This window comes from Mustela putorius, unplaced genomic scaffold (genome assembly GCF_011764305.1).
Source record: "Mustela putorius furo isolate JIRA1106 unplaced genomic scaffold, ASM1176430v1.1 tig00000873_pilon_pilon_pilon, whole genome shotgun sequence".
In the NCBI taxonomy this organism is placed as follows: domain Eukaryota; kingdom Metazoa; phylum Chordata; class Mammalia; order Carnivora; family Mustelidae; genus Mustela; species Mustela putorius.
In genome coordinates, this window is record NW_025421504.1 from 3,072,167 (window position 1) to 3,090,206 (window position 18,040).

The following is an 18,040-nucleotide window of genomic DNA, read 5'->3' on the forward strand; positions in this document are numbered from 1 at the left end:
CTTCTGGAAAATGAATCATCCAGTCCTTTTTCCTGAATCTGAAGAAGTCTCTTTGGGTCATAGTGGTTAAGATTACAGGCTGGGAAGCCCCTCGCAGGCTCCAGTCCTGGCCCCTCACTTGCACGTGACCTGGGACAGCTTCTCTAACTTCTCTGTCCTTCGGGTTCCTCGTCTGTAAAGGGCGGATGCTGTCGGGAGAAGCCCGGTGCTCCCTTGGTTAGTGTGCGCTCCCCCCTCCCCCGCGGCTGCCTGGGCCCTGGGGCGCCCCGGATCACTGGGCAGGAGGAGGATCCCAGGAAGGTCTAGACCTCTAGACCTGTTAGGGCCTCGGTAGCGTGGCCGTGAAGCTGCGGGGATGACAGTTCCCGAGGGCGGCAGGATCCGAGGCAGCTCTACATCGAAGCCCCCAGAGCACTGGAAGGGGAGGCCGGGTCCGGAAATGAGAAACCACGAGAGCGTGAGGTCTTAAAGCCAAGTGCGCCCACAGTTCCTTTTGTCTCCTCAGACCCTCCCGGCCCTGCTCTGGTCCCCAGAGACTGCCCGGAGTGAGCCTCACCTATGCCCTCTGAGATGGCCCTGACCGGCAGGAGGGAGGAGGGTGAGCTGGGGGTCCCAGATTCCCTCCCGCAGGGCTGCCTCGGGCGCGGTCGCGCCTGGCGAGTCCCTCTACTCTCTCAGCCCGTGCTCCAGCGAGTGCTCCCTGCCCTGGTCCCTCCCGGCCCGAGAGCAGCCGAGCCCCAGATTCCACTCGAGCCCTTGTGGTGTCCCTCCCCTGCTCACTCACACCTTGTAACTCGCCCTTCTTCAAGCCTCCTCGGTGACCCCCGTTTGGAGCCATCTGTTTCCTGCTGGGAGCCTGACCCATCAAACACCACAGGGAGGTCAAGCAGGAATGTCTAGAAGTATTCGCGGACTGAGCGACAAGGAGGATCCAGTGTTCTTGGCGATCCTGGCGAGAACAGTCCCAGGAGAGCCATGAGGGAGACACAGGAGCGCATCAGCCTGGGGCAGGAGGAGACAGGGCATCGCAAAGTGAGGAGGAAGGATCCGAAAACCCGCTGTGAGCTCTCAGAGAAGCCGTGAGCCGGTGGCCGCCACACGTGGTGACTTTGGCTCCCGAGGTTCTCCGTCTATTCAGGCGCAGCTGATCAGCAAAAAGAAAACTCCCGAAAGCCACTTTGGAACGGAGTGAAACACAGCGACCGAGGTTAGTTTCTTCCCCAGTGTTAACCCTGTCATGTACACTTCAACTGGTAAGTTCCAAAGTAAACTGCACCTTAGTAAAATTGTTACAAAGATCTAAATAAAACAAAAATAAAATGCCTCCACACAAAGAAAATGGTTTTCCTGGTGAATCGGATCAAAGATTTGAAGAAGAAATGATGCCAAGCCCCCACAAAGTCTTCTATGATTTTGGATACTTCCCAACTCATTTCATGGGCTTCCCTATCCTGATACCAGAACCAGACAAATATGTTACAAAAAAAAGAAAGAAAGAAATCTAGACTAGTATCCCCCCATGAACATAGATGAAAAACCTTCAGCAAACCTTTAGCTGGTTAAATCCGGCTGCGTATGAAAGTGAAAATAGTTCATGAGAAAGTGTGTCTCACTCCGGGAAGGCAAGAGTGGTTTAATATTCGGAAATCGCCCAAATCCACCACATGGACAGACTAAGAAGGAAAAACCATATGATCATCTCCAAAGATACAGGAAAAGGACTTGACCAGACTCACTATCCATTCATGATTTTAAAAACAAGCAAACAAAACTCTTAGCGAACCGAGCGGAAAAGGATCGTCTCTAACCCGGTGAAGGGGACATGCAAAACCCTCCAGCTCATGTCCTGCGTGGTGCTGTTCCAGAGGAAACGCTCTGGAAACAAGGCAAGAATGGCCACTGTTACCACCCCCGTGCCACCACTTAGCTTCTTACGGTGAAATAATTTTGAACAGCAGACGTTGCCGAGCTCAGTGAAGCTCTGTTCCCCGCACGCAGCCTTCTCCGGTGCCAACCCTTATGGTTACCACGCCTGGAAGCACCGTCACTGCGCTCACCACACTCCGCCACAGTCGTCTGATGGGGTGTCCCGGGCAGCGCAGCGAGGCAAGGACAAGACAGTCACCCAGACTGGAAGAGAAAGAGCCAAACTGTCTTAACTTGCCGATGACAAGACGGACTGGATGGAGAAGCCGAAGACATCTCCAAAGAAGGGCCACCGGAACTAGCAGTTGAGTTTAGCAAAGCCAAGGGACGTGTGGTGCCCGCACAGAAACTAACATTCCCGTGTAGCTCCAGCGAGCGACTGGAAACCACGCAATAGATGGAAATCGTTAGATACCAGCACGAGGAAGGCGTATAGACCGAAACTGTTAGCATGGATGAGCTCAAAGCCCGAGGACACGGAACGATGTGCCGTCTCGATGGACGGGACTGCTAAATCTGAGATGGACAGAGTCACAGGCCTTCCACTGTCTGGCTTCCGGACTTCATATATATTAAGCAATAAGCAATCCAAGCTGTCGTATTGGCAGGAGAACAATGACCTGTACATCGAAGGAACAGAAGGAGCCCGTAAATAGGCCCCTGTGTGTGGTCCATGGCTTCGGGGCCAAGGGGCCAGGGCAGTTTACTGGAGGGAGAAGGTTGTCTTTGTGTAAGTGGCGTGGGGACAAGTCTGATCTCTGTGGAGACCATTGACTGGAACCCTTAGCTCCCACCATTTGCAAAATTACCTCAGGACAGATCATAGAACTAAAGGCAGGAACGAACGCTACGCAATTCCAGAAGACCACGGACTTTGGGTCAGGCAGAGACATCTTCCATGTGTCACCAAAACAATGACACTTTGAGCTCCATCTAGATTTGAAAGCTTCATCCTTCAGAGGACGCTGTGAAGATGAAAAGGCATGGGAAGGTGAGAACTAGATCTGCAGACCCCGTCTGCTGAAGGACTTGCGTTCGCAGTGTGTAGAGGACATGGACAGCTCAGTAAGAAGACAGGCAGCCCGACTTAAAACGCGAGCAACAGCAAGCGTATCAGAGCTCAGTGGCGTAGGCACTATGAGGCCCCGCTGCGCTCCCGCCAAAGTGGGTACAGTTAAGGAGACTGGCGACGCCAAGGGTCGGTGAAGACGTAGAGTGGCCGGGACACTCCGATGCTTGCCAGCAGGGACGCAGAGCCGTCGGGCCACTGCGTGAAGTAGTCGGATAGTTTCTTAAAATGTTAAATATCCAGGGCCGCCAGGATGGCTCAGTCAGTTAAGCTTCTGACTCTTGATCTCAGCTCTGGTCTCGATGGCAGAGTTGTGAGTTCAAGCCCCACACTCGGCATGGAACCTACTTAAAAAAAAAAAAAAAAAAAAGTTCCACTTCTACCATATGACCGGGTAATCCTATCCCTAGGTATTTTACACAAAAGAGAACAAAACTTACGTTCACACCAAGTGTGCTCCCCGAACGGTCCGAAGAGCTTTATTGTAACAGTGGCAACCCAGGAATGTCCCAAATGGCCTCGACACAGAAAAGCAGAAGCAAACGGCCGTCCGTCCGTCTGGGAGGCAAGAAGAGAAATGAGCCTGTTACTAGGATTTGCACGAATGCACGAAGCGCCGCGCTCAGTAAGGGCCCAGATGCGAAACATTACCGACCGAATGTTTCTACTTCTATGGAATTCTAGACACACAGACAGATCGGTGGTGGCCAGGGACGGGGCTGCTGGAAGGGACTGACTGCAAAAGCGCATAAGGGCACTGTCGGGGTGACGAAGACGCTCTGTGTCCCGTGGCTGTGCTCCCGGTTGCCGTCTGTGTACCTGGGTCAGAACTCATTCACTCCACGCGTGCTATTGTTTGTAGATTGTTCTCAAGCCGATTTTTTTTAAAAAAGAAAAGGTGTGGGTTTGAATCCCAGCGTCTGCCCTTCCCGCTGGATGCTGTCTCTCTGCTCCTCCGTTTCCTCGCCCACGGAGGGGGTTAAGAAGAGCAGCTGCTCCCAGCACGGCGTGAACATCACGTGTGTGCACAGTCCATGGCAGTAGCTGGTGGCATGGACACTGGGCAGGAGGTGGGGTAGCCCACAGGCTGGCTGAGCGATCTCTCGTGCCTCGGTGGCGGTGGCTTCCTGGGGACAGCAGCAGCGTGCACCCCATCACAGCCGGGAGCCCAGGCATCCGCGGTGTGCGGGGCTTTCAGCCTCCTCTGAACTGAGCCACTCGGCGCCGGACCAGGCTTCTCAAGTGCCAGGTCCGTGGTGCCCTTGCAGAAAGCCCCGGGGAAGCAGATACCCATAAGCTGGTCCCGCGAAGAGGCCCCGGTCCTGTGTTTTACTCCCTTCCACTTGAAGGACTTCCCAGGACTGTGGGGCTAAGGCTTTGGCAACTTGAGTTTTAAAGGGAGGCTCTGTTAGAGTGGAGCGGGGTGGCCGGCAGGGGGCGCTCTCCTGGCCGGCGCCCGTGGCTGCTGCAGACCCAGCTGGGGGGGGGGGGGAGCTGCTTGCCCCCCACCACCAACCTCCCCCGCGCCTCCCCCGCTCCTGCCCCGCGACAGCCCAGCCTGGGAGACACCCCCATGCTGCCAACCCCCGGTTTACCCCCGCGGCCTTTCTGATTCTAACGACCCTCCCTTCCCACCACGTCAAAGAGCCTCCTCTGCGTCCCGTGGACCCGCCCGTGGCTCTGCGTTGGTTCCTGGTTCCAGGTTGCAATTCGCGGCTCTTCCTGAATAAGCGGGGTTTTGCCGGCAGGATAACTGGCTGTTATCTGTGTGAGGTTCACACCACCAACACCTCCCGCACCAACACCTCCCGCAGGGCCTCCCTCGTCTCCTTTTCCTGATGGGCAACGTGTCCGGCAAGAGCCCCATGGGGCCATGTGAGCAAGGTTCTGGAGGTTCTGTGCCCACAAACCTGAAGCTTCTTAATCCGGACGGGGTCTTAAGATTCTCTGTCTCTTCCGCCAGCGCTATTTCCAGATCCTGCAGTTTCCTTGGAGGGAGTCAGATGAACCCTGGGACCCCCCAAAACCTCGTGTCTTGGGCAAAGAGCCATTAAATGCGTGACCTCACCCCCGGGACCACAGGCTGCCGGGGAGACAGTGTGTCTCTGTCAGTGGCTGGCAGCCCTGGCTGCACATGGCAGCCACCTGGAAGGCTTTAAAATACCTGTGCCGCTCCCCACGCAGAGACGGTGACTGAGTGGACACAGGCGTCAGGAGTTGGTAAAATTCCCACCTGATTCTCGCGTGCAGACCAGGGGACAACCCGAAGGACCGCCCCCATCCAGAACCTTGGGATGCAGGTGACCAAAACATAGAGGGCGCTGATTGCCTCATTTAAACGCAAATCCCGGGGCTTGACCTTGACTTGAGGCCAGCTGGAGCCAGTGGCTCAGACCATCACATCAGGACCTGCTACTGTCTCTGTGTCCCGGCTCTGCCCCATTTCCCCTCCAAGAGGCGAAGCTGACTCTCACGCGCTGGGTGCCCTCACGGGCCCTCCCTGACACCGTCCTTGTAGCAAGGGGCCCGCAGGGCTCTGAGCTGCCAGCTCTGGGTTCGACTCCGGCTGAGCCTGGTGTCCTCAGAGCACAACCTGGGAGCGAGAGAGGGTGCTTCTCCGAGGGGAAACCGCGGTGCCACTTTCTCCCAGAGGCCGGGGATGGCCAGAAGGTGGGCTCCACTCTCTACGGCCACTCCAGAAGCTGCATCCCCTGCCCCGCCGGGAGAGAGACTCCGGGAGAACAGCCGGCCTCGGGGGTGGGTGACATCCTCTGCCAGCACAGGCTCTGGGGGACGCTGCTGCGTGTGGGGCCAGCTCTTCCCAGGGCCGGCTGCACATCAGGGCGTGTTGTCTCATGTCTCAGAGCCTCCCTCCCGCTGTTGGGGGATGGGTCCGTGTGGCCTCGCAGGGTGGGGCCTCTCTGGGGGGTCAGGCCTGCCAAACGCTCAGAGCCAGGCAGACAGAGTGAGCGGCCATCCCGGCGGCGTCCACTCTGCTGGCCACGTGCCAGACCTGGGACATGGCTCAGAGCATTCAGGGGGAGGCCCCGGTCACACCGGCACAACCCTGCCCCCACTCCGCCTCGCCCTGTACTCCTCCCCCCCCTCCCCCAACGCCAGCCCTGGGGGCCCTTCCGGCTTGGAAGATTGTTGACTTTCACGCGTGGCTCTTGGCCGTCTTGCTCTGGTGATGGGCAGCTGTGCTTCCCCGCTCAGGCTTCCGCCACCCCGACACCCACGGTGGGAGCTGAGGGGGAGGAGGGGCCCGGGGAGTCTTGTCGGCAGCCAACCCCAGAAGAACCCCGAGTCAGGTGGTTTCTAGGAATCGAAACTAGACTGTTTTCTCTAGTATTTCCTGGGACGAGCCTGACCACACTGCACACTGGGAGGGTTTTCTGGGTGGAAGGACAGCCTGCAGAGGGAGCCTGCCGCAGGAAGGGGAGAGGCTCCAGGGCAGCCGACAGAACTTGCCTCAGGCAGGTAAGCTTGTGCCTCTTACTCTCAGGTGGGTGTCCCTCTCTCTACCCAACGTCACCTAGTGGGCATAATCTCCCCCTTTGTACCCAACTGGGGATCTGGTGCTCCTCCTCAGCCCAGGGACCATCACGGCTGCTCCCAGATCCAGAAGGTCTCTGTATGGACAGCTGCTCAGGTTGCTCACTGCACAAGGACAAAGGGGCAAGCAGGCTTGGAATTCAGCCCAGTGTGCTTTCCCCAGTTTGTGCATTTCGGCCCAGGCCTACGCATGTCTAAAGGAAAAGTATCTTTTTCTAATTTGCAAAAGGCACCAAATGAGCCAGGGGCAAGCAGTCCCTATCCCAACCGCACAAGTGGGAGAAGGAATCAGGCTACAGTAGGTGGCCGTGAACACCGTAAGGGCAGCCACGTTTGCGTACAATACACCAGGCACGACTGGCCATTGTTAATGCAGAAGCGGGGTGCTGTCTTGGGGTCAGCAGGCCCTGACCGGTAGGGGTGCCTGCAACAGCAGCCTCTGGCTGCGCCCAGGAGTGCCGCGGGGGCCACGAGAGTCTCTGGAGCCCGAGAGACAAGGACTGGCTCGTCCGTGTTCAGGACATGGCGGGGACACAGCAGGTGGAGAGCAGGTTGGAGCCAGCCCCGAGGATTCTAGAGAAGCAAGAGCCCCAGGCAGCAGCTGGAAGAGCTGGACCTCCCTACACCCCCTGGGCCCCATCCAGGCTGACTGTGCGGTCTTGGTGGCCCCAGCGTCTCATAGCCTTTGGTTCTTGGGGACACTGACCTCAGGCAGGTCCCCACCAGGCGCCTGCTCCCCCACCCCCTACCCAGCCGCAGAGTCCGACCCGACCTCAGCCTTGATGCCCTGCATCACCCTCCCAGCCGCCGCCTCCGGCCCTCTCTGCCAGTCCTGCCTGGCTCTCTGTGGCCTCCTGACGCGTCCCCTCCCTTCGGGGGCGCACAGACAGCTCTCCAGGCACTCCCCCAGGGGCCCAGCGGCCTGAAGATAAAGCCGACCGCGAGCAAGGCCCACCAGGCAGGGGCCCCGCAGGCCCCCGACTCCTCCTACCCGCCCCTCCCAGCCCTACTGGCGGCCACACCCAGGGCCTGGTTCTCCAAGAAGGGCTTCTGTTGTTACTGTCCTGCTGCTCAGACACCTCCCCCGGGCCCCCTTCCCTGGTCTGTCTGGGCAAGTCTGACTCCTCCTTGGAGGACTACCTCCCCAGCAGGTGAAGGGACCCCCGTCACCCTCACAGCTCAGAGGAGCAGGGACTGTGCCCGGCTGTCGTCCTCCATACACAGGGTCTAAACGGTCCTGGACAGACAGGGCCTGCTCCCAAGGGCTGTCCAGCTCTGCCTTCTGACTCAACTGCTTCCTTCCACCCCAGGACAGGGCCCCCCCCTCCCCGGAGAGGCTATGGCCGTCCCATTGCTCCTCTGGATGTGGCTGCTGGCGGCAGGGACTCAAGGTGAGTTGTGCCGTGTTGGAGAAGCTGCCACTCCCCCTTGAGAATCGAGGCAGCGTTCTGCTCGGGGCTTCGGTCGCTGGGTCAGCCCGGGTCTTCTCTCCTGCTTGAAGCCCGGGTTATCCTAAGTGACGGTGGCTTGTAGGTTCTGTAGGGTAACAAGGGATTCTCTTTTTTCTTTTTCTTTTTCTTTTCTTTTTTTTTTTTTTAAGATTTTATTTATTTATTTGTCAGAGAGAGTGAGCACAGGCAGACAGAGTGGCAGGCAGAGGCAGAGGGAGAAGCAGGGAGCCTGACGTGGGACTCGATCCCAGGACGCTGGGATCATGACCTGAGCCGAAGGCAGCCGCTTAACCCACTGAGCCACCCAGGTGTCCCATCTTTTTTTCTTTTTTTTTTTTTTAAGATTGTATTTATTTATTTGACAGACAGAGATCACAAGTAGGCAGAGAGGCAGGCAGAGAGGGAGGGGGAAGCAGGCTCCTGCTGAGCAGAGAGCCCGATGCGGGGCTCGATCCCAGGACCCTGAGATCATGACCTGAGCCGAAGGCAGAGGCTTAACCCTCTGAGCCACCCAGGCGCCCCATAACAAGGGATTCTTGATTTCATCCCGTGGGAACCAGAGGGACCGAGCAGGAGGAGCCCATTGGACAGACCAAATGCAGAGAGCGGGGGTGGGTGCATGAGTCAGGACCCTTCCACACAGTCAGACTTCCAGTGTTCTGGACACCGGTCCTCGTGCTGTCTGCACCCTGGGCTCAGGAGACCCCGTGGAGCCTGGCTACTCCCCCAGCTGAGAACCGCCCTCCAACACGGCACCCGGCCCCCCGGCCCAGAACAGTCCCACTTTGTCTCTGCACCCGACTCATTCTGCCAGTGTTTCTGGGGTTCCCTGGGCTGGGGGTCCCCGGGCCTGCTGCCCCAGGACTCCCCCCACAGCCCTCCCACCGTCATGCGCTCGGTGCACCCCAAGGCCCGTACACCCTCAGGTGGGGGCAGCGTGGGCCCCTCCTCCTCCCCTGTTCTTCCCGGGGGCCCCACCTCCCCTACCCTCAGGTGCTAGAGCCCTGGTTCCCCCTTCCGCCCCTTGTCTCGAAGACAAGAAAAGGCGCTTTACCCTTGAGAGGGTGCACGTCTCCCACTCCTCCCCAGTGGGATGGGGGGAGAGATGGGGGGCTGTAAGGCTACAGGGGCAGTGGCCCCCCCCGGGGAGGAACTTGACAAGTGACGCTTCCAGGTGGGGGAGGTGACGGGCAGGTTCCCTGCTGGGACGGGGTCCCGGCTGCCTGGCCTCCATCCCTGCTGATGCCTGTGCCCTTGGGAGCCCCATAGGCGCAGAAGATGGGGACATGCGGCTGGCGGACGGGAACACCCCCAGCGAGGGCCGCGTGGAGATCTTCTACAGAGGCCAGTGGGGGACCGTGTGTGACAACCTGTGGGACCTGACGGATGCCAGCGTCGTCTGCCGGGCCCTGGGGTTTACGAATGCCACTGAGGCTCTGGGCGGAGCAGCCTTTGGGCCAGGTAGGCCTGCCTGCCCCAGGAAGGGACCGTCACCTAAGACCCGCGCGTGGCCCTCCTCACGGAGACACTGGGGACCTGCCGCCCTATTCCCTCGGGGCGCGTCCCTTCCTGAAACGCCCCCACCCCGAGTCTGGTGCAGGGAGGTGGTTCTGATGACACAGAACTAGGCCAACTCCTCAGCGGAGGCTGCTTTATGGCCCAGAGTTCCAAGCTTAAACCCGGAGGCGCGCTCGAGCAGCCCCGCGTTCTACTGGGCGGCGGACGGCCCGGGGACGGGGTGGGGGGGGTTGGGATGGAGCGCCACGGTCGCAGCGCAGGTCGGGAGGCCCAGAGCTCTTCTCCTGTGGCCGCTCTCCGGCCTTTGCACGGCTTCTGGGGGAGCAGCCCGTGCCCCGGCCCTTCCCCCCAAGCCCCGCCCAGCCCCCCGTCCTCCTTGTGGTACCACCAGGCACCGGCCCGGTCATGCTGGACGAGGTGGAGTGCACGGGGACGGAGCCCTCGCTGGCCAACTGCACGTCGCTGGGCTGGCTGAAGAGCCGGTGCAGGCACAGTCAGGACGCCAGCGCCGTCTGCACCAACGGTGAGCCCCGGGCACACACGCCCTCCGCAACAAGTTCCCCTGGGACGCCCCCTGGCCCAGAGGGGACAGGACAACCTCCAGAGCCCACCCCGCTCAGCAGCGATTCCAAACTCCCCACCGTCTTCCAATGGAGCGGCTCGCAGAGGCCGTGTTCACCCGGGCCCAACAGGCCAGAGCCGCGGGCCACCTGCCTGTTGCTGCTCTAAACCCCAGCCTCTCCCCGTTGTCAGTCCTCGTTCTGCAACGTGGAAGGTGGCGCCCACATGCCTGCACAGAAAGCAGAATGTGCCTTCGACCTGCCCCGTGGTGGAAGCCCGCCCCTCCCGCCTCTCCCCTGCCCCACGACACGCGCTGACCTCAGCAGGCGCTCTGTGTTCTGCCGCCCCCAGCCCAGCGTCACTGTTGTCCACTTGTCCTTCTTCCGGGCTTCGCACGGGGCCAGAGGGCACATCAGGGCATTGATACAAGGATAGGGCAGCGGCGTGGAGGGCTCGCGGTGGGGTGTGGGAGGGGGCAGGGCCGGGAGCAGTCTGGTGGGGAGCCCACGGTGGGAGTGGGGGCCGGAGGAATGGCGGGCTGAACCCACCTGGTTGACGTGTCGGGACCGACTCACACCTGCCGGCGGCACAGACAGACCAGGTGGGCTTAGTTCTCAGCGCAGCGCTGGGACTGTCTCGGGGAGGGGGGCGCCGAGGAGTTGCTTCCTAGGCCTCGGTCCCTGAGGGAGGCTGCCGGGGACCCCAAAGCTCGAAACTGAGTTTCCAGAAGACCCTCACTCTTTGGACCGTCAAACCAGGGAGAAGGTTTGGGTTCTTAGAAGGGTTGCCTGGGTCACTGCTTGTTGGGTCCGGATTGTAAACGGTGGGGCCTCGAGCTCTGGAGGTCAGCAGGGGCCGCCTGAGTGTGGGGGAGCAGGGGAGCTGACCCGGGTGCTCGGCGGGGGTGAGGGCTCTGGGCCGCAGTCGCGAGCGGCACCCTGGGCTTTGGGGCTGGGAGGAGCCTGCGTCCAGGGAGGAGAAGTGCTCTCGGTGACAGTGCCCGACCTGACCATATACTCCCCTCCGCCCCTCCCAGAAACCCGGAGCACCCACACCCTGGACCTGTCGGATGAGCTCCCCATGGCCCTCGAGCAGATCTTTGACAGCCAGATGGGCTGTGACCTGTCCATCAGGGTGAGGGTGCGGGACCAGCAGCAGGAGGGCCTGGACCTGTGCGCCCACAGGCTGATCCTGTCTTCCAACCCCGAGGCCCAGGCCCTGTGGAAGGAGCCGGGCCGCACGGTCACCATGGAGGTGGACGCAGAGTGCCTGCCTGTCGTCAGAGACTTCATCAGGTGACCGCCCCCGGGATGGGGGTATCAGGGCCCAGGCTCATCCCCTCCCACAGCGAACCCCAGGGCTACATCGCCGAGCACACCGGTGCACTCACGAACACACGCACGTGCACGGCACACACGCACTCGCCCACACACACCTGCGTGCAAGCACACTCATTTCTGTGCACGCGCGCACACTCGTGGGTGCACAGGCTGGGCTTACAGTCATGTGTGTTCCACACTCACCAGTGTGCACACGCACTCTCCGTGCCACACTTGTGTGCACACACCCATTCACACACTCCTGCATAGACGTGCATACTCTGCACGGACACCCACGCTCACACACACACACACACACACACAGAGATAGACCAACTTTCACCAAACACTGCATAAAAAACCTCCCGGAGTAAGTACCACTATTCTAAGAGGTTTCCAGTGCTCTGTGGGTTCCGAACTCACCAGGAACAAGATGCCTGGCCCAGCTCGGTGAGAGGTGGCTACAGGGGCCTAGGGCAGAGCTGGGAAGCGGCCCCGGGGGTCGCCCAGAGCAGGAGGCTCCTTGCACACTCGAGGCCACGGGTCTGGGCCACTTGCCTCCCAACACCACATCACACAGCCTCTGGAGAGGCCCAGACATGCATGTAGTTGGGAAGAAATCGGGGGCCCAGAAACACACGCACACACACACACCCATCTAGCTCTTCAGTAATGTAAGGCTGTGGTAGAAGATTTCCAAGAACCTACAACCCAGTTAGGAGTTCATCCTCCTGCTCCTCACGTAATGACCTTGCTTGTAGGAAAGGCAGCACCCCTGTGACCCCAAATCATCACAAAGTCTTACCCAGGCCCTTGCACACAGCTGCGCTGTGCACGTGGTGGGCTCCGCAGCGCGTGGGAGCCAATGCCCCGGATGAGGAAACGGACACACGGGGGCCAGCCTGCCCTGTGCCTGGGCCATCGCTCCTGCCAGGCCGCCCTGCTGGGGCCTCCAGGGGCTGGTGTTCAGAAAGATTCCGTTTAAAAAGACCTGTTCCTTCTTGTTCTTGAGACCTAAAGCTTTATATAGTGGGAAGCGACATTTAAGAGAAAACAACAAATGGCCGTGGAAAGAGATGAAAATGGTTTCTTTCCAGCCACATGAGGAGTCGGTAGCTAGCCTGTGCCCCTCCCAACGGGGTCAGGGATTTCTGTGATATGTCTGAGGAGGAGGGCCTGTGCCTGTCCCACTCCCCGCCTTCCCGGGGCCAAGCTGGAGTCGTGCCCTGGGTCACCAGGAGCAGGGGCTCCCAGTTGGCAGGGGAAGCAGATGGGGGACAAACTGGGGTGACGCTCATGTCACGGGGCACGAGACAGGTGCTGGGGACCGAAGGGGTTGGCTGGGCTTGTGCCGGCGGGAAGAGGGGGCAGTGCCACACCGCCGCTCCGGGCGCCTGCCCCCAGCCAAGGGGTCCGCAGTGACGGGCAAGGCGGAGAGCAGGAGGTGGTGGGGCGGCCGCGGTCACGGGGGAGGGACGGAGCCTCATGCTCCGGGACCCTGGGATCTGCCTGCTTGTCTGTGCACATGGCTTTGGGTTGACCCAAAGGATAAATCCATGGGGCACAGAATGCCCCTCGCGATGGGTGGCACCGCAGGGGCTTCCGTGGGTGAGTGGGCAGCACTGGTCGACGGTGGTGTCGGAGAGGCAGGTTTGGCACACGCCGGGGCACCCCGTTGCCTGCAGGGGCGGGGGACGCCGGGTGCTCAGCTCTCGCTCCTTCCCAGGTACTTCTACTCCCGGAGGCTGGCCGTCTCCCTGGCGTCCATGAAGTGCTTCCACAAGCTCGCCTCCGCCTACGGCGCCCAGCAGCTGCAGAGCTTCTGCGCCAGCCTCTTTGCCATCCTCCTCCCCGAGGACCCGTCTTTCCAGACGCCCCTGGATCTCTATGCCTATGCCCTGGCCACGCGGGACCCCGTGCTGGAGGAGCTGTGTGTGCAGTTCCTGGCCTGGAACTTTGAGGCCCTGACGCAGGCTGAGGCCTGGCCGGCCGTGCCCATGGCCCTGCTGCAGGTCCTGCTGTCCAGGAGCGAGCTGGTCGTGCCCAGCGAGCTGGCGCTGCTGACAGCCTTGGACGTGTGGAGCCAGGAGAAGCAGCCTCCCCGCAGGGATGTGGAAGGCCTGGTGGAGCAGATCCGGTTCCCCATGATGCTGCCCGAGGTGCTGTTCGAGCTGCAGTTTAACCTGTCCCTGTACGGGGGCCACGAGGCGCTGTTCCAGAAGAAGATCCTGCAGGCCCTAGAATTCCACACCGTGCCGCTGCGGCTGCTGGCGCAGTACAGGGGCCTGAACCTCAGCGAGGACGCCTACCAGCCCCGGCTGTACACCTCGCCCACCTGGAGCGCCTCCGTCTCCGGCAATTCCCAGGTCTCGTCCGGCTATTGGAACGACAACTACCGGTCCTTCCAGACCCCACAGCACCCCAGCTTCCTGTTCCAGAACAAGCGCATCTCCTGGTCTCTGGTCTACCTGCCCACCATCCAGAGCTGCTGGAACTATGGGTTCTCATGCTCCTCGGACGAGGTCCCCCTCCTGGGCCTCTCCAAGTCTGACTACTCAGATCCCACCATCGGCTATGAAAACAAAGCCCTGATGGTCTGTGGGGGGCGCTTCGTGGCCCAGGTCACCGACTTCGAGGGACAGAAGGCCAGGATCCCCAGTGCCCTGGGCACCAACAGTTCCCGGAGCGCCTCCCTCTTCCCCTGCCCGGCAGGCTCCTTCAGCAGCTACCAAGCGGTCATCCGCCCCTTCTATCTGACCAACTCCTCGGGCGTGGACTAGACGGGAGCGCGGAGAACCCCGGGGCCTCCCAGAGCCACACACTCCCCCCCACCACAGCTGCTTCCTGTCTGCGGCCATCCCCAACAGTGGCCACCAGAGGGCGCTCCTGCTTTCATCGAGCTGAGCTTAGAGAAAGTACTGGAAGGTTTCAACAAATGCTTCCCACTGGGCCCAGAAGTCCCAGGACCACTCCCCACCCCCACCCCCCACACCGCCGCCGCCGGGCTGGTTTCCAGGTGGAGAAGCAGAGGGACCTGGGCGGGGCAGCTGCTGGACTTTCCACACCGATTTTCACTCCCCTGTCCTCTGCTGTCCCCCATCTGAGATCACTAAGATGGCCTTGGGATTCCCAAGTTCCCGCGTTCGTGTGCAGTCATGAGTCCATTCCGCATGCGGGCCTTGGGCGTGTTGGGCCCTGGGGCACAGAATGAGCAGACACAGGCCCTGTCCTCATGAAGCTACCATCTGGGGGTCAGGACACAAGTAGACAGACATGTGGGGTCGTTAAAATTGGAGGGACAGGTGAAGGAAGCCAGAGGGGGTGCGGGGGCGGCAGGGGCTGGACCCACTCGGGGTTAGACATGAGGAGTGAGCAGCGGCGCAGGAAAACGGGGGGCGGGGTGCGCTCCAGGGAGAAGGAGCGACCGGTGCTCAGCTCCGCGCCTCTGTCAATCCTCACGCCTGTGCAGGGACGGGGACCCCGTGCCTGTGAGAATGGGACCTGGAAGCAACCTCCGTGGCCCTCAGCAAGGTGGCTGACCACAACACCCACGACAGGGCAGCCCGGCCGGCCGGACGTGCTGAACGGTACCGGGCGACCCACAGGCTCCAGGTGGCGGGGGGCCGAGTCTGGGGCCCAGAGAGAATGCCACCCCTGGGTTCTGGGTGCCCAAGGCCGCCCCCACTGCAAGGGGGGTGGGAACTCAGAACTGTCCCCGCTTCTCCGTGACACACGCTCCAGGCCCAGGGTCCCTCGTGAAAGCATCTGGTTGGCTGAGCCCAGGCCACGACGCCCGCCACTCTCAGCCGGGGTCTGAGCACGAGCCTCTGGCCGGTCGTGGCCTCAGGAAGGGGAGGCAGCACCCGGCTCCCCCGGTGGAAAGAGCGGGGGGTCAAAAGGTGGGAAGCCATGGCGGCAGCAGGCCCCGCCCCACACTTCTTCCCCTCCCGCCCCTGCAGACGCAGGGACACGATCCTCCCGCCTGACCCCCGCCACTGCCCCCAGCTCCGATGGCGCACCGGCCCCAGCTCTGCCGTCGTGGCCACTCCTGTGGCCGTCCTGTGCCATTGGTCATTTTGCTTCGGTTGCCGGTTGATGAGCCCGGTCACTGCCGTCGGGCCCAGCAGCAGGTCAAGGCCGACAGAAAGCAAACGTTCGTGTCCATACGCGCTGGATGCAGCAGGACACGCCGTGGTGCGGTCAGCCCCGTGGCACCAACAGCGGCTCCCCTCTCCTATGCTCCCCGGCCCCCGTGGCCCCTGCCCGTGTGGAAGCCCACAGCCCGGCCATGGGAGGAGGACCCCCCCAGGTCTGCCCGAGTTCCTTCCCCGCTCCGTATGCTTTTGAGGGTCAGCACTGCTCCCCCAGCTCCCCTCAAACCACCCTTCTCCACCCCCCTTGGACTGGCCCAAAGCCATGGTGAAACTGTCACCTTCCACCTCGGTGGGACGTGAAGGGGTCTCGCGGTAGAAACACTGGTCTCTTGGTGGGGGGCGGGGGGGCCTTTCCATGAGCAGTCACGAGACTTAAACGTCCTCACCCTCTGTGACTTCCAAGACATCTGTCTTCGTCCTGGCCCCCGGGCCTGCCGTCACGCCCCCACACTACTCCTTCCCTCCCGGCTCTCTGACCGAAGCCGTGGCCTTCTCCACAGGCACGGGGCCCCAGACCCTCCTCCCTGTACCCAAATGGGGAGTGCGATGTCTGCTCAACCTTCAGTCCCTAAGGGAGGGCGGCGGCGCACAGGGGCTGGTCACGTGGGGCTGGCCTGCCCTTCGCGCCTGAAGCCAGGCCTGTTTTTCCCCCCTCGAGGCTGTAGGGGGCCGGGGGAGGGTGGGCTGAGATGCAAGAGAGCCCCGGTAGGTGCGAGTCACCCACGCTCCTGGGATCGACGGGGCCGCCCACCTGCGGCTCGCAGCTCAGATCCCGTCTAGTTTCCGGAGGGCGGCCCGGGACACGCGTTCGGGTGCTGGGGCCCAAAGCTGGTTGTGGGTGGAAGAAGAGAGGTTCCCTGCTGAAGAGGGCGGGGCGTGACTTGACTCCAGACCCCCAGACACCTCCTGGGGGGTCCTCCTGCCAGCCCCCTGAGCTCCCCAGGGCACCTTCGTGAAGCTCAAGCCCCCTGGGTTAGCAGCTCGTGAAGGCATCTGCCCTGGTCCCGCACCTCGTGGACAGCTGGCCACATCCTCCCCTTGCCGTCGGGAAGCCCGGCCACCGGGCGCCCCCCTCCTGGGTCTGTGTCCTCCGGCATTCAGGGAAGAGAGCTGACCAGGTCTGTCCAGCTACGGGCTACGGATTCACCACCGAGGTGCCCCCGTTGGGGTCCTGGGTCCCAGGTTCCTCCCTCGGTATCACATTGAGGAGCTCATGGGTCTCGGGGGAGTTCCGTTGCCCATCGGCCAGCTGCGGCGGTTAGCACGACTCTCAGACGCACACACAGCAAACCAGACCTCTGGGGGATGCACCTGTACAGGGTATCTCTAGCGTCGGCTGCTCATAATGAAAGCCCAAAATAGCGGTGACTTACCCGAGATACTTTCTTTTGCTCTCACACAGGAGAGATGGGGCCGTCTTTCTGGGGGTAGGTACCTCCTCTCTCCCCACCACTGTCTCCTCGTCCCCGAGGTTAGCCAGCAGCCATTATGGCCCAGGAGGTAACCTCGAGGACGACTGCTGAATCCAGGCAGAAGAAGGTTTATGGAAGGAACTAGAAAGCCGGTGGAATGCAGGGGAAGGCTCAAGAACCAGGATCGGGGACTGAGCAACAATGCAGAAACTCAGTGCTTGGGGTGATTGGCCCACTAATAAGGCGTCCGGCCCTGGGAATCGCCGCCTGGGCTGGCTTCTGCTGGAATGTTCCTCTTCGCTCCCACAGGGCTGGCCAGGCTCCTCGCATTGGGGGCCTCACCTGGGTGGGACAGCTGGGAGCGTCGGGCCCCTTCTCCAGGGGGCCTCTCCTCCTGGTGGACGCTAACCCAGGCTTGGGCGCGCGGCGGCAGAGCCCCACGGTGAGAGGCCCCTGTAGAGCCAAGGGAGGGAAAATGGCCGCCACCGCCTGTCCCGAGGACCTGCTAGATTTTTTTTATTGATTTGAGACAGGAGGGCAGAGGCAGAGGAAAGGGAGAAGCAGGCTCCCTGCTGAGCAAGGAGCCCCATGCAGCACTCGATCCCAGGACCCCGGGTCCATGACCTGAGCAGAAAGCAGATGCTTAACTGACTGACACCCCGGGGGCCCCCCGGAGCTGCCATTTGAAATCGGCCCCGGCCAAGGGGCTGAGGGTGGCCGGACCCCAGTAGTGAAGTTGGAACTGACACTGCCGGCACCTTGCCACGGACACGCCCACGGCTCCGGGGATCCTGGGTTCCGGATGCCGCTGCCACCGTTCTCCCTCCGAAAGCGTCCCGAGCCGTCCCCGCCACGCCGAGCCACATGCTGCCCCACGGAGAGGCCACCTAGGAGCGGCAGCCTGGTCTCAGCCACACAGCAGCAGGTGTCGCAAGCGCAGGAGGGACATTCGGAGGACTGGCTGGACAGTGGAAAGAGCACGGCCTCTGTCCAGGGCAGACGAGGTCCCTTCAAAGGGACGCTCTCGTGCCACGTGTGCCCCATGAAAGTGACTCCAGACACAGTATCAAGTTAG

At 61.4% G+C, this 18,040-nt stretch overlaps 1 protein-coding gene across 1 annotated transcript; it reads left to right on the forward strand.

Moving 5' to 3' along the window:
* Positions 1-6,344: 6,344 nt before the first annotated feature.
* Positions 6,345-14,532, forward strand: LOC101671395 (galectin 3 binding protein). The gene is made up of 6 exons (XM_004748786.2): positions 6,345-6,475; positions 7,861-7,941; positions 9,271-9,462; positions 9,911-10,042; positions 11,117-11,375; positions 13,126-14,532. Exons 2-6 carry the CDS (start codon positions 7,890-7,892, stop codon positions 14,177-14,179), a joined length of 1,689 nt encoding a protein of 562 aa, XP_004748843.1. The 5' UTR covers positions 6,345-6,475; positions 7,861-7,889; the 3' UTR covers positions 14,180-14,532.
* The last annotated feature ends 3,508 nt before the right edge of the window (positions 14,533-18,040 follow it).